General features: G+C 30.5%; 6 protein-coding genes and 1 long non-coding RNA gene across 8 annotated transcripts in view; 4 read left to right on the top strand and 3 right to left on the bottom strand.

The window, feature by feature from the left end:
- The first annotated feature begins 463 nt into the window (after nt 1–463).
- Nucleotides 464–3,041, top strand: LOC108743317 (piRNA biogenesis protein EXD1-like). 2 transcript variants are annotated; one of them, XM_018478847.1, is made up of 5 exons: nt 464–600; nt 927–1,631; nt 1,879–1,992; nt 2,077–2,328; nt 2,398–3,041. In XM_018478847.1, exons 2-4 carry the CDS (start codon nt 990–992, stop codon nt 2,311–2,313), a joined length of 993 nt encoding a protein of 330 aa, XP_018334349.1. In that variant the 5' UTR covers nt 464–600; nt 927–989; the 3' UTR covers nt 2,314–2,328; nt 2,398–3,041. The 2 variants fall into 2 exon arrangements, with proteins under 2 accessions (XP_018334349.1, XP_018334350.1); XM_018478848.1 differs by lacking the exon at nt 464–600 and having other exon boundaries at nt 619–1,631.
- Nucleotides 3,042–3,972: 931 nt separating this feature from the next.
- LOC108743306 (ubiquitin carboxyl-terminal hydrolase 46) lies at nt 3,973–6,284 on the bottom strand. The gene is made up of 8 exons (XM_025976964.1): nt 6,196–6,284; nt 5,964–6,044; nt 5,694–5,910; nt 5,558–5,638; nt 5,388–5,497; nt 4,961–5,296; nt 4,668–4,811; nt 3,973–4,379 (listed from the first exon to the last, which is right to left on the bottom strand). The coding sequence occupies exons 1-8, from the start codon at nt 6,196–6,198 to the stop codon at nt 4,272–4,274; spliced, it is 1,080 nt and encodes a 359-aa protein (XP_025832749.1). The 5' UTR covers nt 6,199–6,284; the 3' UTR covers nt 3,973–4,271.
- Nucleotides 6,285–6,919: 635 nt separating this feature from the next.
- LOC108743316 (mitochondrial import inner membrane translocase subunit Tim8) lies at nt 6,920–7,544 on the top strand. The gene is made up of 2 exons (XM_018478846.2): nt 6,920–7,248; nt 7,297–7,544. Exons 1-2 carry the CDS (start codon nt 7,135–7,137, stop codon nt 7,459–7,461), a joined length of 279 nt encoding a protein of 92 aa, XP_018334348.1. The 5' UTR covers nt 6,920–7,134; the 3' UTR covers nt 7,462–7,544.
- A 34-nt stretch (nt 7,545–7,578) lies between these two features.
- LOC108743315 (histone deacetylase complex subunit SAP30 homolog) lies at nt 7,579–9,042 on the bottom strand. Its single transcript, XM_018478844.1, has 4 exons — nt 8,725–9,042; nt 8,459–8,652; nt 8,190–8,405; nt 7,579–8,123 (listed from the first exon to the last, which is right to left on the bottom strand). The coding sequence occupies exons 2-4, from the start codon at nt 8,627–8,629 to the stop codon at nt 7,995–7,997; spliced, it is 516 nt and encodes a 171-aa protein (XP_018334346.1). The 5' UTR covers nt 8,630–8,652; nt 8,725–9,042; the 3' UTR covers nt 7,579–7,994.
- A 2,002-nt stretch (nt 9,043–11,044) lies between these two features.
- On the top strand, nt 11,045–19,824 carry LOC108743314 (high mobility group protein DSP1). Its single transcript, XM_018478843.1, has 7 exons — nt 11,045–11,593; nt 13,122–13,600; nt 14,222–14,628; nt 15,562–15,850; nt 17,105–17,265; nt 17,330–17,504; nt 17,798–19,824. The coding sequence occupies exons 2-7, from the start codon at nt 13,124–13,126 to the stop codon at nt 17,909–17,911; spliced, it is 1,623 nt and encodes a 540-aa protein (XP_018334345.1). The 5' UTR covers nt 11,045–11,593; nt 13,122–13,123; the 3' UTR covers nt 17,912–19,824.
- A 681-nt stretch (nt 19,825–20,505) lies between these two features.
- On the bottom strand, nt 20,506–21,438 carry LOC112905145 (microprocessor complex subunit DGCR8-like). Its single transcript, XM_025976965.1, has 2 exons — nt 20,794–21,438; nt 20,506–20,709 (listed from the first exon to the last, which is right to left on the bottom strand). Exons 1-2 carry the CDS (start codon nt 21,050–21,052, stop codon nt 20,507–20,509), a joined length of 462 nt encoding a protein of 153 aa, XP_025832750.1. The 5' UTR covers nt 21,053–21,438; the 3' UTR covers nt 20,506.
- Nucleotides 21,439–22,344: 906 nt separating this feature from the next.
- LOC112905142 overlaps nt 22,345–23,740 on the top strand; it is a 4,185-nt gene continuing 2,789 nt past the window's right edge. The window contains exons 1-2 of the long non-coding RNA XR_003231578.1: nt 22,345–22,657; nt 22,845–23,015. This is a non-coding gene — a long non-coding RNA (uncharacterized LOC112905142). The remainder of the gene's footprint in view (nt 22,658–22,844; nt 23,016–23,740) is intronic.

The raw sequence follows: 23,740 nt of genomic DNA, 5'->3' as shown, positions 1-23,740 counted from the left end.
AGCTTACCGTGACTGATAAGCGGGAAGAACTAGTTCAAATAAAAGTAGAAGCAGGATTTTAAGAATGACGGTTGCAAAATGCTCACCAGTTGCTTGTGTCCATCTAGTTATACTATTTAAAAACACAAACGTTTCTTCATGGATTTCCTATTTAGTTTTAGTTAAAATTTGCAACAAGTTATTTATAGATAAGTGAAATAAATCTAACGCAAATGTATTATAGCAAATTCCTATACGTAACACAGGCAGAGATGATATTAAGGTATAATTTTGATCTTAGCTCTGTTTCTTTCAAGGATCTGCACATTTCACAAAATTATTCAAAATTTTACAACATTGAAGATGTATAATGGTTAAATCAAAATTATCTACATTTCCATCGAGTTCAGTAAACGAACAATCTATATTCCATTTGCGTTCATTAGCTTTACCCACACGTGACGTTTGTGAACGTCACAAATTCTTTTGTGTAAAATGTGACTCATCAAAAAAGCGATGAAGGCTAAACGCCCTTATTATTTTTAATAGCTCGCAGTCCCAGAGCATATCGATTATACTACCATAGGTCTTTGTAAAATATGGTAATTTCAATTTTATAAAGTAAGTTCTTCTAATTAGTTAGTAATTAATACCAAACAAAAGGGAATATTTTTTTATTTAACCAACTTGGAGTCAGCCACAGTTGGAGACTATATTTATATTTATTATTGTTGGCCATAGATAATAGATACACAAAGGGTGATTGTTGGCTCCCAAGTGGTACGAATTCTATCAATTATTGTTATTAACTAAATGACATGTTAGATGGCATTGGCGTACCTTAATTATCTACAGTTATTAGTTTTACTTGTCTATGAATCTTACCGTGATTTTATCTATGATTTTATCATTAACCTAGTTTTTGTTTCATTATTTTTCCCGCAAAGGCAGCATTTTGGAAAATTGGAATGCATTCTAATATTGTAATTTAAATACTTTCTGCTTTACTAATGGATTTCAAGTATAGAAAAGGTCAGCGCTTAGTTTTAGAGCTTGCCTCGTTAGAAGTATTTGAAGGTGATTATGAATCTGGTACAAAAAACAGGATCGATTTAAATAATATTATTGAATATCCAAATAGCTCTAAAATAAAGGGTATTCAGAGTTTTTATAGATGTGATATACGTAGTGTTAGTGTTGTTGATAATGACCAATCTAGTAGCAGTAGCAGTAATGATGAACTAAGTTTTAACAATTCAGCTGAAGATAAAGATTTAACTCAAGTTATTCTGTTGCCTAAAGTAGAGTATGATAGACTGAAAGATATGATGTATGATTTCATATACATGGCAACAACAGATAGGCGGTATAAAGATGCAATTGATGATTTACTTAATGCTGAAAATATTGGTGTTGTGGGATTGGGAAGTCAGTATGGACGATCAAATAAAATACAATTGTTGCTGTTATCTACATGGAAGCAAGTTTATATATTTGATATTTTATCATTCAATCGCAAAAATTTTGAACCAGAATTAAAAGAAATTTTAGAGAGTCCATTCATAAAAAAAGTTGTACATGATTCTCAACGATTAAATGCTTGTTTATCTCACTGTCATAACGTAACAATGGTTAATTTTTTTGATACTCAGGTAAATGCTTAATTAAATATTTGTATTTGTTTATCTAAATAGTAGCTATCACATTAATAGTAATTTTAGATACATAAGTAATTTTCTGCATAATAAACCTTTAAGTATTGTGATGGCATGGAATGTAGTTGAATGATACTAAATTTAAAGAAAATCGCATTTTCAAAAAAAAATAGGAAACAAAAAAATTAGCTAAAATGCAGGACCGAATGTATATACATTTTCTACATAAAATTAAACTTTTTAGGTTGCTGATATGTATATAAACAAAACTGGAACGACTCCAGTTGCATCAAGAAGTCTATCTGATTGTCTTGCTCATTATTTTCACTTGCCCTGCAACTTAATAGTACAAGCAGAGGTAAGTAACTTTATTCGTAAGATAATAATCGAATATAACAGTGAATGAATATTCTCATTTAAACAAGTAAATCATTAATTTAAGAGAACAGATATAAAAAAATGGCAACAACGTCCTTTAACGGATGCTCGGAAAACACGAGCTGCCATACTTGTTATTTATTTGATTGTGTTGAAAAACAAGCTGGAAGAAATCTTATTGAGAGACTATTATAATGAAGTAAAAATTTATTCTTCAAATGTAAAAGGTGGAACCTATTATGACTCATTACTAATAACTAAAAAGACAAGAACATCAAAAAATATTCCCTGCTACAACTAAATAAACAAATAAAAGGTAATTATAAGAAACCATTTACTTTTTTATCTCAGTTTATTTGAAAAACCCATTAATTCTTGTTTTAAGGAAGCATTTTACAGAGAGTGATGAATAGGATAAATGGGCGATATCAAAGTCAAATAACTCATTGCTTTCTAATCATATCTTGCATCAATTAATGCTCTCTTTGATGTATAGATTATAATATTAAAACTATTGAAGGTGTACTTATGCAGAAGCATATTGAATATTTAAATAAAACACAAGAATGTTTCAACAAAAGTACAATAAAAAACAATTTGACAACTGTTTCGACTTATTTGAATTTAGTCTATAATTATTTAAATGGAACGTCAAAGAACTCATCCGAAGATTAAAGGTCGAACTCAACTCAACTCACGCAAACTCTCGTCCAGTGACTTAAAAAAGTCGAGCAATTGTCAGCCAACTAAGCCATCATACTAACAAAACCCTTGACAAAAAGAATCATGCCAAAAGTCCACCAATTGTTTCTTACATGCAGCACTGGGGAAGGCCAGGTCATGGCAGCTTTTGCAACTTTTGAATGGTGATGTCAAATTGTTTGCATTCAACTGATTAGTTTTCAATTGCAGATCAAAGAGTATTGTTTTCCGATCGATTTAATATCATTCAGTGCGAAATATAGTTAGAAACCAATGAATTACTTCATCCTCTGTACTGCTAGAAATAAAAAACAAAAGCACGTTGTATTTAATATTTTATTGAACCAATAAATATTTTTTTGGATCTCCAAATACGTTTAAATTTACACTTCATACAAAAATACCAAATAAATAAACAAAATTTCATTGCCGAAGTAGCAACAAAAGTATAACAATTTTATTAAAATTAACAAATCAACAGTATTTGAAACTCTTGTGGATTGATTTACTTACTACCTTACAAATATAGGTACAAAAATTTTCTTAGTTGTAATACTTGAGATTTCTTTACAAATTCTCTAAACTTAACTCACTAAATGTGGGCATTTTAAGGAGCTTGTTTCAATTTTACAAAACCTATTGGGCATCTATTTAACAAAAAAATGTAGCATATCTCTAATATTTACTTATTTTCTTTAATTAAACATTTGATTTTCTAATGTACAAAGATATTTACTGTCCTACCTGAATTTTGTAAACACATCAAAAAATAAAAAATTAAGGAAAATACTTGCAAAACTCCACGTAATTGAAAAAAATAATTAAATACCTATAAAGATAGTTGTTTAATGCAAATGAATAGGAATATTTTTTCAGTTTCAAGTTCGTCATATATTTGTTCTAAAATGAATTAAAAAAAAAAACACCAAAAAGGTTTCTAAAAAAATACTACACAAAAAAAGCACTGTGTAACCTTTGCATAAAAACAGTTCTCGTTATATCTGCACTCAAATTTATCAGTAAAATGAATAATATAAAATTTAATATTTTTTTAGTCTTCAGCAACATTTTGTTCTATTTTTATATTATGAAGAATGCAGTGACTATTTATACAAAAAATTTACAAAATTTATACAAACAAGTATGAATATTTGCATATAATAACGCTTGAAATTCAAATACGATGCTACATCTTCTTGGAGAAAATTTATGCCCAAACTAAAAGTAAAATTGAAATTACAAATATAAACAACACAGGTAATGTCTTCCTATATATTTAGTTTTGAAAATGCAGTTTACAGTTTCCGTTTGGATTATGTACTTAAAAAAAAACTTCTTTCTGAGCTACCTTGTCGCCCACCTATGTTTTGATCTTTGATAAAAGACACAGCACATCCCATACCCAACTTCTCCGTTGTTTCCTGGTTCTCACGTACACACACTTTCTTTCTCATTTACAGTCGATTATTTTTTATTACCGAAGAAGGCCTCGAAACCAGCGAACATAGTAGCGATTGTAGTGAAAGGCTTTCGTTGTCCTGGCGGAGAAAATGACACTCATAAGCTTTCTCTGGACTGATAAAATAAAATGTAACCGGTTTCAGACGACTTTTGCGTATCCGACGTTAGACCATAAAAATCTTCAATTGTGGACGCGTCTATCTTCTAAAAATAAAATCGAAGTAATCAACCCTAAATTACAGAAATAAATCATAAAAAGAAAACAGAAGACAACTCATAAACACTCGCCGAAAGGCGTTACATATTAAAGATACTTAAAGACATCTTTTTATTATTTTTCATATTTTCTGAATATCCTTTCACTTTATTTTATTCATATTAAAATTCCAAATTACTTTCTTATGTATTGTAAAATTATTTTAATTTTGATAAATATTATATTTCAGTAACTCATTAAACATAAGAATGCAAAGTTAAAAATTGTATACATACGTCGACCTGATCATCATCAAAAAGTAACCAAAAACCATGACTTTTTACAATACTAATATAATGTCCACGGTTAGGCCCACTACCACAGTGGATTACCACAGCTACCAAGTCATAAAGTCTATCAGGGTTAACAGCATCGTCAGACTGTTGAGGAAAACACAAGAATGAAATTAGAAACTGGTTCAACATTATGTTACTACCAATGCCATCATTGTAGATTTAATTAGTGAGACGATATTATAGTCCGCTTTCAGTTTCTTACTACTATTATATATATTATTAAAATTACTTACTGTATTAAATAATCGCAATTCTAAAGGAAATACAACTCTGTGGGACACTTTGATGTGTCTATTGTATTGTTCCATATATTTAAATCTTTTTAAATGAAGTGCAAGAATCATCGGTAATTTCTTCACTCTCATTCTTTTCTGTGCCTCTTGATAAGAACTACAGTTATCACATTTGAACTTATTATCACTACACAATGTTTCTGTATTGCTAAAACATCGAAGACAATGTGTGATACTGGTATTTTGCTCGATATCCACTTGCAAGTCAAAAAAGTCTTCATCTTTACTACTCACAGTTTCACAATTCAAACAACGCGTTTCACTCGTCAAGATACCCTATCAAGGAGTGAAATGAAAACGTATCATACAATAGTTAACTTACACATCTATTTAAATAATTTCATATAAAAGTTTTGTTATTACTTGCCTGAAATATTTCATGCACCCAAGTAGGTTCTGTCTGAGAATGGATAATACCATTTTCACCTGAATTCTTACATTTAATGTTATTCATTGTGGTATTTTGCTGTCTCTCTGCTATATAACATACACAATTACAGTTCACAATAAAATAAATTAAAATCCACATTCACTTACCTAATATTATTTCACTAATATGATTAATTAAAAAATTTAAGAATTCATGAGCATCTTGCTGCATGTAGTTATCAAATTCCTCTAAAATTTAATCATTAAATAAATAAAACAATTTCTTGTAATATCATGTACTGACCCTTTTCTTTTCGCAGCCTTGCTATAAATTTTTTTGGAGCAATAGAACCTACTTTCTTTTTCTGTGTAGCAATACTGTAAAATAAGTCTGCCAAACATGTTAGAAGAGTTTCTTTATTTCTCTTATTTTTTGCTTTATATTCGAGAACTTTATCTCGAAAAGGTTTGCAAAAATATAAAGCCTGAAGTACAGAATTACTGTAACAGGTATTTCCAAACTAAAAAAAACAAACAATTAACCAAAAGATTAATAAAAAAATTAAATCAGTACATTTACTAATCCAAAGTAGTGTTCATTTGAAGGAAACTGTTCAGATCCAATATCTCTTTCTAGTTGAGAGATATTCGCACCCTGAAACAGATAAACAAGCTGTTCATAAATTACAATAATAAAATCTTAATCAGGATGTTTTACACCGGATATGATTTATTAATTAATAACTGAATTTACGTTCATAATGTCAATGTACCGAAAAGTATAATAATTATAGAGAATTTAATACCATATTTCAATTGCTAATCCATTACTTGTGAAGTTTTGAAAAATACACATGAAAATAAAAAATGTTACAAATCCACTCCATTACCGTATTTTGACAGCTGTAAAACCATAGATCAAAGATATATATAACGTATCGTTAGCATACACATATAATAATGGACGTGCCTTAGCCATATGTAGTAATAATTTCTTGGCTCGAAAAGAGTGAGGGAGATGGCGTATGGCTTCGCACTAGTGCTATCTCTTTCATTACACGCTTACGTACAATCGTGAGAAAAATAGATATTGTCCGAAACTTTGTTCCATCTCTTTCTTTTGTTGTACCACAATTCTGACCACTAAGGCATGTCCATTAGTATATGTCGATGATCCTAAGTATTATTATATATCTAATCTATGTGTAATACAATTTTGACCATAGATAATAGATCTACAAAGGGTAAATTTGATAAAAATTCAGCAACGTCAGTAATGAAAATCCCTATTCCCACATTTTTAATTTCAAAATTATTGAATAATTTTATGTTATATACAATTCGAAAACGTATTATTCAATTAATTAAAACAGATTAGTAAAATAATAAAATAATTATTATTTCTAAGTAGAAAAAAAAAGTTGTGTAATGTAGGTGGGCACGTGGTTTAAAACCACAACATGACAACTGATCTGAAAATACAGATAATTATCTATATCATCATATCATAGTTAGACATTTGCCTATTGAAAAAAAAAAGGTAAAAATCCACATGTACCTTATTACAATTTAATTGTAAGGCACCAACATACCAGTGACGCAACTGAAGAAGTATAACTCTAGGAGCAAATAGTGACATTTTCGCCACATTTTTATAATATAACCATATAACGTAACCTCAAAAACTAACTCGATATTTTTGTGTAAAGGTTTTGTTTTATGTCGGATAAATTACTTTGTGAATAATGACCGATTTTGGAAGCGATTCATTTGGTTCTAATTCAGACTCTTCTAAAACAGACAAAGAACTTCAACAATTTTTAATGGTTGAAAAACAGAAAGCCCAATTTAACGCACAGGTAAAAGGCCGATTTTTAAAATTTGTGAACACATATAATTGATTGCAGATTCACGAATTTAATGACTTCTGTTGGGATAAATGTGTTGATAAACCATCAAGTAAACTGGACAGTAAGACTGAAACTTGTTTAGTAAACTGTGTAGACCGTTTTATTGATGTATCCCTTTTGATTACAAATAGGTTTGCCCAATTATTACAGAAACATGGATAATTATACTGTCTACCTTGTAGGTTCTTAAAAGTTCATTTAGTTGTAATTATTTGTTTAACCTAATACACTTCACTAAAATTAAAGTTTTTGTATTTTACTATTAAAACAAAACTATTGTTTCAATCCTCAAGAAATTTAACCTTTTATTTTAATAATATGAATTAAACAATATCATAGTTGTTATTGGTTTCAAAACAATTAATCATATTACAATTGTCTTGCAATGCAGTTGCATCATTGCATTATCAAAAAGTATTTTCAAAACACATTTGCCATACACACATTTTTAATGCAATTATAAATCAATAACTATTGGTGTTTTACTTTTATCACTAATAATGTTTGATTAATAAAATGTAATAGGTACATGTGCTTAATTGTATGAACATGGCAAAGGAGCTTCCTTATCGAAATTCTGTATTGGACAGATAATAAATATTCAAAAAATAAAATTTCATATGTTAATTACATTATCATATAAAAAACATACTTGCAACTTACTCTACTTAACAATTACATCAAGGGATCAATAATTATGTTGCATCACTATTAATACCATTTTTTAGGTCCAATTTATTACTGTTAGTCTTAACTGTATAAATAAAAAATGTTAGTACATCTTTTTCCTTTACAGGTATTGTTTTGAAATGTTTCATGAGCATCTGAAAGAAGAAACAATGTATAATTATTTATTAAAAATGTTTAAGAATTAATGAACATTTACATACATCAGCAAGCAGTGCTTTATTTAAACCAGGTCTTGTAGAAACTTTATAATGTCTCTTGTAGCGTCTTAATGTGTTAACTTGAAGTTGATATAAATCCACTTCTGGAATATCTGTATCAGTTTCATTACTGTCATCTTCTGAGTCTTTACGTCTTCTTTTAGATCTTGCACATTGAATGATCATTTTGTGAAAATCACAAATGTAGGTATGTCTGGCCTAAAAATGACTATTAGTATTATTTTAATAAAAGTATAAAAAATATTTCTTACAGAAGCGTCAATGCTGAGGTTAAGCCTCCTTTGCTGAACTGTCTTTTGAATTCTTTTGCTGTACGAAGCATTTCCTGCAGTTTTAGCACATCTGTCATTATTATCAACTAAACAGCATATCTGGTCTGTTGGACCTCGTGAATCTTCTTCAGTACTAAAGCCATTCATCATTGCAGAATTTTTCAATATGATGACTGCAAAAATTAGACAGTACAGTTAACAATTCTGCAATTATGGCATCACATATTGTCACAAAATACACATACCTTATTTACATTTATGAACTTGGTAGTAGTAAACTTGAGAAAGCTTTTTGAAAATGTTTCATTGCCCAAAAGCTATCATATGAAAGTATCTTTTTGATATTTACACATAACTTAAATATTAATGTAAAATCCGTAATATGTCATATTAAGTTATATTATTTACAATTTATTCACTGAAATAAGACAACAACACTTTTAAAGCCACATTTTCACTAAAACAAAACAACAAAATTCTTTTGAAATAATATTTATTATTTGAGAGTCATTTTTAGGAAAACACAAATAATTGAACACATACTGCATATTGCGCAACTAAAAATGTCATTGGTTGTTTAAAGAAATTCAACTAAACCCAATTACGGTTTTACATTGGTTCTCGTTGTGCGGCAAATTTGAAATAAACCAATAGAAAGAGGAAGTAATCCTATGTTTCTCTGTATACTGCATAAGTGGCGTGGGGTCTCGAAATACGAAGCCGATCTTCAGTTGTTTCTGGGCTTGTAAAGGTAAGAATTTTATTTTCATACTTAGAAAAATTGTCAGTTATTTAGTTTTGTAGTACTTGCTGGAATAATTATTCTACACTTGTAATTAAATCGGTATAATTGAAATAAGCTTGTGGGATTAAAAGTTTTACCATTATATTTCTACGTACATTCCCATATAACTATACAGCAAATGGCTGCCGTAAGCACAACATAGGAAAACGTACAAGGAAACAAATTTTATTTTTTTAACTGAATTTGCCTTTGTTGAAGGTGGTTCGTATTTTTTTTATGATGATATACAATTATTTGCATTTTTTTCTATAAATTGGTTTAGTCATAGCCGTAGTACTTTTCGAAATATACAAATTTTTATTGTTGGCTTTGTTCATATGGACGGCTTATGCTTGTAGTATAGACTCCATTTGCCAATACGTTGGTTTTACAATATAGGGAATAGCATTATATACGGTATGTGTATACGTTTTCAGCGAATAATAACAGAAAAATTGCTAATTTTACGCATATTTAAATTAAACTATCGATTATATTTAAATGTTAAACATTTTTTATATGAAGTTTCATTGATGACGTAAATTATTTTGCAATTTTTGTCCGTTTTAATATAAATTGTCGATCCAAGGGTTTATAGGTAGATTTAGTTTTGGCGCCAAATGTCTTGAAGTATTTCAGTAAACGTTCATAAGGCTAAATATTTTTAATTTGACAAATTTAATTAATGTAATTGTTATTACTGTAGATTTGTTAACTTATTAACTGTGAAGAAATTATTTTTGGAATACCAGTGCGATTCTTGATTATTGTAACACCTATGTAATATTTTTCAAACTGAAACATTACGAAAATTTATTTAATTTTAAATTTTGATAAAATTATTCTTCATTTTGATTAAAAGAAATTATGATTCGCTTAGGTAGTTGTAGTAAAAATTTTTGCGGTAGGTCCTTAGGTAGGTATATCATTTTTCTCATCTTTATCTTATTTCTTTATTTTTTTTTAAAGATTTGCCCACATAATAAATTTATCTTTATTTTTGGTTATAAATTCAAAGTTGTATTTTAATCTTTTTTTAATTTGTCGAAATAATTTGTATTTAAATGTTCCTACATACACGTAAGTGTATGTAGATACTGCACATTTTGTGTTCCTGAATTATTCAGTTAAAATCCATAACTATTTATTAATGTACTAAGTATTTGTAATTTTATATATTTTTTTAAATTAGTGAAAGGTGTACATCAACATCAAATCTTATCCTATATATTCTTGCACATACAGTTAAAATGGCGCCATCTCCGTTACTACCATATTTAAATTAAAAATGAAAGTACGTCTGCTTACGTTTAATATTGTTTATTCATCTACTCGGGGTTTAAATTTTTGGCTCGATTCCTCGGAACAGTGTTGTCTGTTCTCGCAATTACCAATTACAACAATTTAATAGTTTTGATAAAACGAAGGTATTTTTGTACTATATAATAAATCAATATGTAAGTATTTAAATGTTACTGTTAAACGAAATTTGTTGTGACAAATTATTCGTTTGGTATATCTAGTATTTGTTCCGTTCGTACTAAATATGTATATGGACTTTTGTTAAGCGTTCGTAAGAATTTTTTTAGGTTTTTTAATTTTTATGTTTTAACATCTTAACTGTAACGTCGACACATTTTATTTATAATTAAAACTACGCGGCAATTTTGACTTGGCAACAGTGGTGGAGAGTATTGACTGGAGTAAAATCGTTAAAATGGTGGGGGCGCAGCTTCACATTTATCCGCTGCGTGCGAGGGCGCTGCTAGTTCTAGCGCGTCCCTTACCACCTGTGTTGCCAGATTTTTAACAGTCGCTTTACATCGTTGAGCAGTTTTAAACGGTTTTGTAATTAATATAATCGTCAGTTGTCCACGTTTTTCTTTTCTTTGTTATAAAGTCTATTGTGTAATTAGTCGTTTACCGGTTCTATCGTTCTAGTGCTCAGTGATTCACGTTGATATACGTATAACGTTACACCACGCAGGTGCTTGTGTGAATTGTTGAAATTTCTGTTCTTGAAAAAAGAATGTGGATCAATTCCTCGTTCTTCTATATGTAGCTGTGACCGGCCATTCAGTGACATCTATATATAATTTTTATGTGAAAATGTGATGTAGTTTAGTGAGCATTTTGAGTTATACAGTCTGTGATTTATGAGAGAGGTCTGACCTCGACAATGGATATTAAAACGAGAGCCGCATTGTGCTGAAGAACGATCCGGCTAAGTCGAAGAGTCTAGAGATTTGCGCAGTGTTTGAAGGAATTAATTTCGCCAAATCTGAACACCACCCTCCTTTGCTTGAATGCATAAATTTTACAATTTATAGGTAATTTTATTATTCGTCTTACAGAGTGGTTATGTTTAATGTAAATGTATACTATTTGTACACCTTCTTAAATGTTTCTGTAAGGATGGTTCTCATTTATTGTCCACAGTCAATCCATAGGAATCTCACGTTTCAGATAAATTCTAAATTTTATTGAAAAGTACCATCACTTTTTATTCTTGTTTATCTTAGTTTGTGTGACCCAACGAAATTAAGATATATGAGATTTATTGGGTGTGTTCTAAATTTGTTGAATAAACAAAAATTAATGGAGTAAAAATAGGCAAGCGTAAATGTTAACTTTTAGTTTTTGCATTTTCAATTAACGATACTCCAATTAGAAACCTAGAGCACCCCGCTTTCAAATTCGTTAATTTAACGACACTGGAAGGAAGGCATTCTACAAAATCAATATCCATGCAGATAATCCCAGACTGATGTATCTACTTATGCCTTTCGTTCAACAGTTTTGAATGTGTATATTTCGAAAATTATTTAGATTAATATATTAGCAGATTTTCTTATCAACTTGTTTCTTTTAAACATCAGCGGAAGTTTACTTACGGAGAATATCGTTGTGTAAGTAAATAAAGTCGACATTTTTATAGTTACGCTTAGCGTTACCCATAATTTACTTTTTTATTTTTGACCACTCTGTAAGGTTTATTTTATGCAGATTATGTATGTTTAACAGTTACGATAGTACAAGATGTTCAAATTAATATTTAAAACTAATGCCTACACCTATGTAATGTGTAGAAAACTAGTGAATTTTATTTGCTAATGGGTTTAAAAATATCAGGATTAGCTGCCAATTAAATTAACAATTAGCTACAATAAATTCACGTTGTATTTAATTCATTAAACTGTTGGACATAGGTATACAGTTCATTTATAGTCTGCCTATGTGCCTACTTCAAAAGTACTTACCACATTCTAACAATTGTCAACTGTTAAAATTTCTTAAATTAAATAAAAAATTTTCGTATACAAGCACTTTCGGTTATATTGAAAATTGACGTCGCTAATTTGAATACAATATTCCGTAAATTTTTCATTTGTTAATAAGGATAGGAACGTTGTATTGTCATTATTAAAGTAATTTGATTTTATATCTTGTACTACTCGTCCACTTCAAACATACCTGTAACAACATTAAAGCTGGGAGTATGCTAATATAATGTTAGCAAAGTATCGAAAATGTGAATGTTATTTATATTTAAAATATTATAGGGAGAAATACAATTTTATTTAAATATCACGACGAAAAATTTTTTTTAAAGTAGATTTGACAACTTCTGAAAAGGTGTTCTTCTAAAAGTATACATACTATACTAAACATATGTTCTTATTACTCGAAAAACCAAAATTGGTTTGATACGAATAATTTTAAATCTGATCATACATACATATGAAAATATGTACCATTAAAATCGAGAATTTCACAATTTCGAAACCTTGGTACCTGCGTTCTCTTCCAGCTTTAGCATTTTGTTTGCTATTCTGAAAAGTTTCTTTAACCCTTAAGTAATGTCCGATCTTCGCGGCTCTTGGGACACACAGAACAACGCGATGTGGTGGCCAGGCACTTTAACGGATCAGCAATCGTTGCAGCAACATCAGCAACAATTGTTACATCAACATCAGCTTCAACAGCAAGCTGTAGCACAGCAAGTGGCTGTTACTCAACAGCAAGATGCTTCAATCAATTCGGCCGAAGTTGCCGCTCAACAATTATTTCCGTATAAAATGACAAGCAGTTTTCATCATCCAGCCACTTCCTTAGCCAATGTTTCGGCCACGAATTTATCCATTCCCAGTGTGTCTTCTCCTACAAACTCTGATCGCTCGTACGATTATAGACTTAGTGGTGGCGCGTCTTCTTTGGGTATTTCTGCCCCTACGCATCAGTGGTGGGGTTACGCGAACACTATGGACAATTCTGTACAAAGTTCAGGAACATCCGGTTCCGCTGCAAATAATCAAGGTGCTAATAGTCCATCTGAAGTAAGTACTATCGAAAAAAAGTCCTTAGGTTCGGTAATATACTATACTTATATATTTAATTGCCCATTCGGTAGTCAAACATGAAACAAACAATTGTAGAATAAACAAAATTTAAGATTTATGGTAACTCCCACCTAGTACTTTTAAGGGTTGAATTCATTCAGATCCCTGTTGCATGTGTAATTCAAAGCGATAATTACATGTGACCGTTTTCCATGTTTTTAAAATTCCAATTCAAATACGAAATAATTTGCGTTGTAAAATAAGACTGCTTATGTAGGGTAATTTAATTTTCTTTGTTGAAAATTTAAAGTAAATATTTCTTTAATGTTCTTCTAAATACAAAGTTATCTTTTTATTGGTAACTTTGGCTATCACTGAAAGTAGACTTTGTTAAGTTCTAATTGTTGATATAAAAAAAATCTAAAGCAACCTGATTGGTCTATTTCGATTTTTACCAAATTTGAAACTCGATTTTAATTTTTTTAACCATCCTGAGTAAAACACCCTACTCACACTCATCGTTTTTCGTATTATTACTTTCAAACGTGTTTTCAAAAGTAATACTTTGTCAGAACGGTTATCTTGTAAACGGCTGCACACCTGTAACTATCGTTGCAGTCTCAACAGTCGCATAGTCCGCAACAATCTGATTCTCGACAACTAGATTCTCAAAGACATCAGCAAGATACTCAAAGACAACAGGTTGATACTCAACCTTCGAAACAGGCCACTGATCCGCGACAAAACCAAATTCAGATAGGTCAACAACAGCAGCAGCAACAACATACTAAACACAATATAGACCAGCATCAACTGCAGCACTTGGATCATCAACAACACCAGTTGAACCAGCAACAAGCCCAGTTGAATCAGCAGCAGCAACATTTGAATCAGGTTCAACAGCATTTAAGTCAACAGAAACCGTTGAGTCAGGAGCATCAACAACTCATAAACCACCATCAACAACAATTAAATCAACAACAACATCACCTAAATCAGCAGCAGCAGCAACTTAATCAACAGAGGTACATTTTCCTTTGAAAGGGAAAAATTGAAAGTTCACTTTTGATCGTTTCATTTTTGTTAAAAAAAAAGTTAGTGCCTCGAAAAATAAAATTGATTTTGAAGTTATATCAGTGTGGTATTGGAATCTTATATAAATGAGATGAGTTTTCTTCGAGGTTGATTTTAACGATTTTTAATTGTCCATGGAATGTTTTAACGTGTAGATAAAATAATTTAATTCCTATCGTAGCAGTTTGATTCAACAAATTATAATTTTTCTTCACAATCACGTTACCTACCGCAATTTTATTATTTTTGATGGCAGTTTATAAGTTTTATAAATAATACTAGTTTGAATTCTGTCTCCGTTGTAAAAATTTTGTTCTTATGTATCACCTTTGCATGGTTCGGTATTAACTGTAAGTTGGCTACAACTAAGTCGAGTATAAGTAGTATGAGTTTACCATATGGAGAAAGTCAGGATAACGAACTGGCAAGAAGTATATTGCATCTTGTTATCCAACGGACTAGAAATGAAAGTAGGTTTTATAATTCGACTTTGTTAAGTTAATACGCGAGATACCAAAAAATTTTTTACTTTTTTCAATGAAATTTTTAAAATAGATACATGATTCATAAAAGAATGTTTAACATGCATTTTTATAAAAATATGAACAGAAACGGGACAATATTATTTTATTATCTATAATGCAATTTTGTATTTACATTAATTCTTGAGTTTTTCTTGTTATTGTTCCACAAGTACGTAAATTGTGCTCAAAATTGAATATGTAATTCAACAACCTTGATGAATGTAAGTTACTGTCATTTTAATTATATACCTAGTGTATAAAAAGAAAGGTCTCGATGAAATTCCAGCAAGTATTAACGAAATTCTAAACAATAATGTATACGAACTTCTTGATAAATAATAACCAGTGATAATGTTTTAGATTTAATCATCAGCAACAACTTAATCATCAACAGCTCTCTCAAAACAACCATTCGGGCAATCAGACGTTGTCTGCAGTGCAACAACAGCAAATTGTCCATCAACTTGGTGCAGTACATACACCTACAAGAGGAAGAATGCCACGTGGAAAAGCTGACGCTAGGCCCAGGGGCCGTATGACGGCTTATGCCTTTTTTGTGCAAACTTGCAGGGAGGAACACAAGAAAAAGCATCCGGAAGAAAATGTCGTCTTCGCTGAGTTTTCAAAAAAATGCGCCGAAAGATGGAAGGTAAGCCCAAAATATAAACAAAATGTTTTATATGTACTTGCATCATCCGTCATTTCATTTTATTTTATATTATACAGTAGGTATACGTTTAGAATTGATGACGTGCAACAATTGTATTATCTATGTTGTATCAAGCTTGTATGTAAAATCAGTGGAACGTATACAAAAATAAGTTTTAAGAGAACATCGCATTAATAATTAGGTATTAAAAATGACTTATTTTAATTAAAATATAAAACTGAAACTGAGTACCGATGAAGAAAGTGGCAATATTTTCGTATCTTCTGTTTTATTTCCGCTAAAAACTCTTAGGTATAATTAAATTTTATAATAGATTATATTTTAATGAGTTGCGCGATAGACAGTTTGTGAGACCTGAGAGCGGTCGTTCATGGCTTTTTGTGGCTGCTTTCGAGGATCAGCATACTTGGTTATGCCGGTTCGAAGAGGGCCCTAGGCGTTTTTCGAACCCTCTAGTTGAAGCGAAGGCAAACTGGTTTTTGGTACAGAGAGAAGAGAGGCTGCCGTTCTGTTGTAGCTGTTTGCATGTGTACAGTTGTACGCGTGTTTGTTGCTGACCGAAGGATCGAGCTGTGTTGCCAAATATTTCAAGTGAAAGGTGACCATGTATCGTGGTAGTAAGACGACTGTATAGGTGTATGTGTGTGATTGACCCCAGCGACGGGCTATTTGAAGGACTCATTTTGGAAACTTCTTAATGCAATAATTATATATTAACTATAAACTAGCAAAAAAACATGAAAAATCCGAAAACATACTTTCAGTTTGGTACCTATAAATTTAAGTAGCAGATATTGACTGTTCGTTATCATTTTTATTATCTTATGGTCTTGCACGTGAACTTTATTGAACTTTATTAGCTATAAAATGCTTATTTTAATTAGCTCAAAATTAAATTTGGTTTAGAATACAATCTATTGTGCTGTCTATTATTAAGGTGCGTGCACCTCTTCCATAAATATATTTGACACTAACAATTAGTTTGCGTACCCTTTAAATAATGGAAAATCAAGTTAATATTTCATTTTCATACATACCTATATTAAAAACACGCAAATTAAATTAAATTCAGTTCATGTAAATTTTAGTAAAACCAACCCTTTCCTCCCACAATATTAAATTATTGGATTCTAACAAAGATAACGTTTAGTAATTGATTCAAGTAAGGACCTGTATTTCATCGTTTTAATTTTAAAGTGGTAATTTTCAAATTGTTATCTTTTCTCTTATTAGACAATGTTGGACAAGGAAAAGAAACGTTTCCATGAAATGGCTGAAAAAGATAAGAAGCGTTATGATGCAGAAATGCAAAATTACACTCCTCCTAAAGGAGAAAAACAACGCGGAAAGAAGAGAAAACAACTTAAGGATCCTAATGCGCCAAAAAGATCATTGTAAGTCGTGACTCGTAATGGTCACAAGTGTAATTTTAGATTATTACACTTCTTCTTTTTTAAGGTCTGCTTTCTTTTGGTTCTGCAATGATGAACGTGCAAATGTCAAAGCCCAAAATCCTGAATATGGTGTAGGTGACATTGCCAAAGAATTAGGAAGAAGGTGGGCTGAAGCCGATTCCACCGTTAAAAGCAAATATGAAGCAATGGCAGAAAAAGACAAAGCTCGTTATGAAAAGGTTAGTTGTTTTCATAATTATCAATTACAAACAACAAATGAGAAAAATCATTAGAAAAATACTTATTCGTCGAAACATTTAAATTTTTAGATAATATTGTTTGAAAATGATGGGGGGACGGGGTATATACAAATAATTTGATAAAATTTCGCGTTCATTGTACATAGTACCGTAGGTATTGTCTATGCATAATATATGTAATTTCGTTTAAGAGACAGATCCCACTTTGAATACTTAAGAATTTAGATAGAAAAATCGTAGGGAAATTAATGTTATAATTTATTGATACACAGGAAATGACAGCATACAAGAAGAAAGCAAATGCCATACCTGTAGCTGCTCCCGTACCTGAACCAGAAGAAGAGGAAGAGGAAGAAGAAGATGCAGAGGACGACGAAGATGAGTAAACAGCAGAGCCACCTCATCATTAATTACCTCGTCATTGTCGCCTTTCATTCATTCCTCCCGTGTATATAACAACAGCGTTACTGTGTTTTGTCATTTCTTATGCAGTGTTTGTGTACTTATTGGTGGTAATGTATGAATGAGGAGCCTGCATGCGGAACTACTGTAGTCAAACATATTTAACTTACAAAAATAATTAAAAAAAAAAAACGATAGACTGAGTTTACAAAACAATGAAAATGAAAGAAAGCCTCTTCAGAGGCTAACGTTTATGTATTAAAACTAGTGACCAACAATCCATTATTTTTATCTGATCCGACATAGTTCAAGGAATCGTTTTGAACCAAGAACACAAGTAGTAACGTTTATATTTGTCAATTTATGTTTAAAAATCTACCCATTTTTCTTTCGTAATGTCCTCTTGTATATTTTATAAATTTGACTTATATTTATTTAACTTGTTCTGGCATTTTCTCAACACCTTGCCACATACATTGTTTTGGCGTTTGCGTTAGTTGTTTTAAATTAGTATTTGACAGTCGATTAATGAAAAATGTAGGCACATTGTGCTATACCTATGATTTTCTAAGGAAATGTAAATTTTTTTCTTCCCGTTATTTTACAAAATTCAACTCGAAACAATTGAACTAACGAATTATCTCCAAAATGAATAATGTTTGAAGTCATTGGCAGTAATCGCCACCTAGCGATACTTACACAACGTTCTTGAGTTAAAGTTAAAATTTGAAAATTGCAGTAATATACTATTCTTTTTTTTTTATTATTGTGTTAAAGGTACTCCACTTTAAAATTTGGTTAATTACTATCTAATGCGATTTTGTTTCATTCCACTTCCACGAAAACAAGAAACCAGTTAAAAATGTTTAGTGTATTTTATTGTAACCATAAATTGAATTTGGAGTATTTTTTATTTTATTTGTAAAGCGATGAACTTTGTTATACATACATTATATACTGGTATAGATACCGTTTTTGATCTCTTTTTAAAACATTTTTAATTAATCGACAACGCTGTTTTAATATATGTATGTTACTTGTCGCATTATTAATCAGTGGGTGGTTTTTAAAATAATTGAAATCTGCAGCTCGATCTTGATACAAAACACATTTTTGCCTAAAACACTGCTCAGGCAAACTCGAAAACGGGTTCAAAATTATCATTAACTAATCGAACAACAATCGGACGTGAACATAACACATTTCAGAAAGAAGAAAAAAAAATCATTAGTGTTTAAACTTGCAATTAAAGCGATATTATAATCTTCCGATTGTTGTCTCATGTCTTCATAATAGTCTAATTTTATTTCGTCATATGTATCATAAGTATCTTTTTAGTTTTAAGTTAAAACAGTGTAAATCAGAGCAGCGGCTGTCAGGAAGCAGCGATAACATTATCTTTTTGTTATTACTATTATTCTTTGCTGAACTCATCCTCGATGTACCTACCACTTACTCAAAAGTGTTCCAGAAAATAGCACGTGTACTTCACTGCGATTTTATTGTAAGTTTTCTTTTTACTCTTTCTGCTTTATTTGTCTCAAATATTTATAGACGAGAGCTATTTCTTTTACTTAACCGTCAGCATTAAAAAAAAACGATGAATTGAGAATAATTAACAGTAATTTTGCTATATTGTTGCCATTACTATTCATGTGATGTTAAGCATGTGAAGTAAAATGTGTAAGAATGTTCAAAAACCGAAGGTTATTTAGAGATATTTTTTTAAATTTTTAAATAGTTTCTAAGACGAATTGTTGGAATACTTTGAAAAATTCGTAACATTGGAACACTTTAGTTTACATGACAGTTTCGCTCTGTTATTTTAGGAAAAAATTATAGAAACTATGTTTGTTTTTGTATCTTATAGGGAATAAAGACATGAAATCAATAGTAACAGGTTATTGTTTTAAATATAATTCTGTGATCAGTTAATTACATTAACAATTGGAAACGATATTTTGATGAAACTCCGCATTTGAGTTGGATACATGTTTTGTACCGGTCAAGTTGTACGTTTTTGTCTTTATATATACGTAATTTATAAAAATGGAATGAAAGTATACTGTTGAAGATTGATTGATTTCATAAAGCAGTTGAATACTCTGTTGATTGCCTATGATCAGCTCGTCCATGGATTTACGCTGAAAATTCGTTATACGTTACACCCTGAATTAAAGTTTACATACATACATATATGTACCAATGGAATCGATTGCTAAAAATGCGTTCTCCATCGCAGTCGGTCACTATGTGTATATATTGTAACACCCTAATTTTTAAACGTCAACATTTTTAAGTAGATTTGTGTTGTCTTTTTGATCATGGGATATTTTGCAGTTATTGTGGGTCAGAATAAAATATGTCATTCTTTTATAAAATTGCTCGTTTTTATGATTAAACTAACTACGTGTTTTTCGACAAGTAAAAATATCATTATTTCAACAGAAATTAATTTAATATTAAAAGTTTCATTGATAATTATTGTTTTAACTGGTACAAAATTTGCCAGAGCGTTTTTATATAAAAAATATTAAAAAGTATAAACAAGTTTNTAATTACAAATTGCCATCAGAATATTAAATCCAACTCACCCTTGCACTTCCTGGCCCAAGAAAATATGGTTTAGATAGAGTGCATACTCTAGTTGTTTTATGCAAATAAATAGGCATTCCGCTATTATGAATAACATGAATCCATCCTTCTGGTAATATTTCAAAATGATTCTGCCCCCTTTCAATCAATACAGGCTTGTCCTTCTCTTCAAAAGATTTGTCTTTATCTATTAAATAATGAAAGTAAATAAAACACAAAGTGTGCATTGCACTTAGTTCAAAATATAGTAAATGCCATGTATTTTACTTACCTAATTCGGCTTCAGTTGCAGTTCGTTTTTTATTATTCAATGCTTCCTCTAACATTTTTTCTACTTCCTCATCGGGAACATCTGAATCACTGTCGTATTCAGGTGAATCAGACTCATTGGTTTCATCCAATACATGGAACTTTCTCTCATCGCTTACTTCTTCATTTGTATCATCCCTTAAACCGTTGTTGAACGGACATTCCGCAGTGGAATTCGTTTCAATATTGTCTACAGCTATCTGATCAGTCGTTGCTTCCATTTTTTGAACGTACGAAGTATCTTATTAACTTTCAGAAAGTTTTGCTGAAGTAACAACCGATGTTTCGATTTCTGACGGTAATAACTCAAAATAACATCTCAACTTATAAATCCAAAAATTGAAATGTCTTTTAGATTAGCACCGCAGAAATTTTAGATGCGAAGTAAAATTGACTGGCCCTACGAAAGTTATTACACTGAAATAGTTAACTCCTTACGTCTTACACAAACAGAGCTGATGTTTCCTATATCGTAATAAAGTATATAACGAATATATATGAATAAAATCCCAGAAAATATCTGTAATCCTCAAATTATGATTTTTCTCTAATTAACCTTTAATTTTAGACAGTTTTTGACGTGTGTAGTCATAGACATCGTAGTAAATATTGACAAGCATAGACATTATAAATGGCATACATATTAGTAAACGTCGATGTTGATAAGTATCCTATGTATGATAAATATATAGTTAAAAATATTGTGATCCTTTTTTAAGTTTAGTCTACTAAAAAACGAAACCCAGAAGTGAATTTTATATTTAAAGCAATATTAATAGCTTCCTTTGCCGTTTACAGATAAACTGAAATTAGTTCAATTTAACTGTTAATTACTTAACATCCTTTATCGGAAATGTGTAAAACACTTGCTAAAAAGCCAAATGGTCGTTTAACCGTTTTAGCCATAACTTAGACACTATGTAACAATTATTATTGACATCTTGTCATCTATGATCGTCTCATAAATTAAAATTGACAATTCTGTCTATGATTGATAATATGATCATAGATTAGAATATGACTGGCATGATTGGTAGCAACCATACATTAATAGCAGTTATAGATTTCCTTAACCGATGATTAACTAATGATGATTACCCTTTGTGTATCTATCATCTATGATTAATAGCAACATGGTAGTAACAGGCGTTGTCTACTGCTGCTAGGCTTTTTGCTGTGATATTTTGTGTGCATTTTTGATAAAAGATTTTGAAAAAAGTAGTAGTACATACAAAATTGGTTACTAATGTCTTGTAAAATGTATGAAATTTTCATTTGAGTTCTTGAGTAATAAAATCCACTGTGTTGCAGAACATCGCTTTCTTTGCTATGTAGACTAAACAATTAACGTTTGAAAATTGTTTAATTTTCTTTATAATCGTTGACCAGTTAGAAATTACTGTAATACATAATATTAATATTAAATAGAATTGAATACTAAAGAACCAAAATTATTAACCATATTTCTATACATGATATTTCTAAAATATGGCTTACAGTTGCAGTCTTTAATTTAGCCAATTCTTTCGCAGGATTTTACATAAACTGTAGATGCCGTTCGTTATGAAGCAATGATTGTAGTTCTCTCCAGAAAGTAGCAGTACCTCAAAGAATTGTAAAAGTGCCTTTTCTTTTCCACCGCAAAAAGATTACTTGTTCATTTGTGACAATGAATTGTCAATTGTCATGAGTGCTCTCCACAATCAAGAGGTCAAAATATGATTTTTTTCATAATGCCTCTTGATGATGTTAGGTAGAACTGGTCCACATAGGTCATTAACGAGGGTTGCAGTTTATCATAGGACTGCAAGGATATTACAATTTAGGTAAGATTGTTGTAAATGATAATGACGTTTTTATATATAAACAGGCATGTGAATAGTGTAAAGTCATATACACTATATTTATTTGTTATTATTAATAGAGAAAAGGTTTAGCGTTACTTTATTATTGTATTATGTACGTTTTTTTTATATCAGTAATATCTGAAAACATTCATATTTTATTTTACAGGAACATAAAAACTCCAGATTCCATATGTTACAAAACATTGGTTGTATCAGTGCTCTTGCACTCTGGAAAGTGGTAATACCCGAAGTTTGAGGAAGGTGTGAAGGTGCCTTTTACCGTTGGGAACTAAGAAAGTGTGCTGTAGCAGAAGGAAAGATTTATGACAATGAACTGGTAAGTAACAGTATTAATTAAAAATAGTAAACGAGGTCCCACAAACATTCATTTCCTAAAATTCAAAAGACCTGTTTGGCGTTTATAGCTCCATTAGGTTTTGCTGATTTTGCCACAAAAATTTTTAAAGAACATTGATTTGCACTTCCGACCCCCAATTTAAAAATGTTTTTATTTCTTGATTATTAATATTTTAAATCCTGATTTTGAAAGCCGAATCTTTAGTATGTAAAAGAAGTCAGAACTGCTACTGCAGCCTGACGTTTAGAATACTTTGCAGTTAAGTGGGTGGCCTATATCGAGGACCAACAGTCGCCAGCCGTATTTAAAATAATTTGTGTTTTAAATTCAAACCTTCCTACGAAATTAAATTAGTGCGCTGTAGTCTAATCTAGATAAAGATAGAAATGTTACAGTGCGAGTCGAAATTCGTAAGCAACTAAATTTTTGGATTTTAATAAAATAATCTAAATTTTTTTGGTACAAAAGCAGTCTATGAAAATGATTATGCTTTCACAACACTAACACTGTTATTGTAAATGAGTTTTTATCACTTTGTTTTGTACATTTCTCTAATATGGGCATTTTTACCTTGTGTCCTGTACATTACAATTTTTTATAGGATTTCTGATAGAGAAAGATGATTATAGTTAAATATGCAGACAAAAAACTGATAACTTTATTTAGGAAAATTGTGATTAGAGTATAAAAATGTAATAAAGCCT

The sequence above is a fragment of the Agrilus planipennis genome, unplaced genomic scaffold (genome assembly GCF_000699045.2).
Source record: "Agrilus planipennis isolate EAB-ADULT unplaced genomic scaffold, Apla_2.0 scaffold392, whole genome shotgun sequence".
Classification (NCBI taxonomy): Eukaryota; Metazoa; Arthropoda; class Insecta; order Coleoptera; family Buprestidae; genus Agrilus; species Agrilus planipennis.
This window is presented reverse-complemented; position numbering and strand designations above follow the sequence as displayed.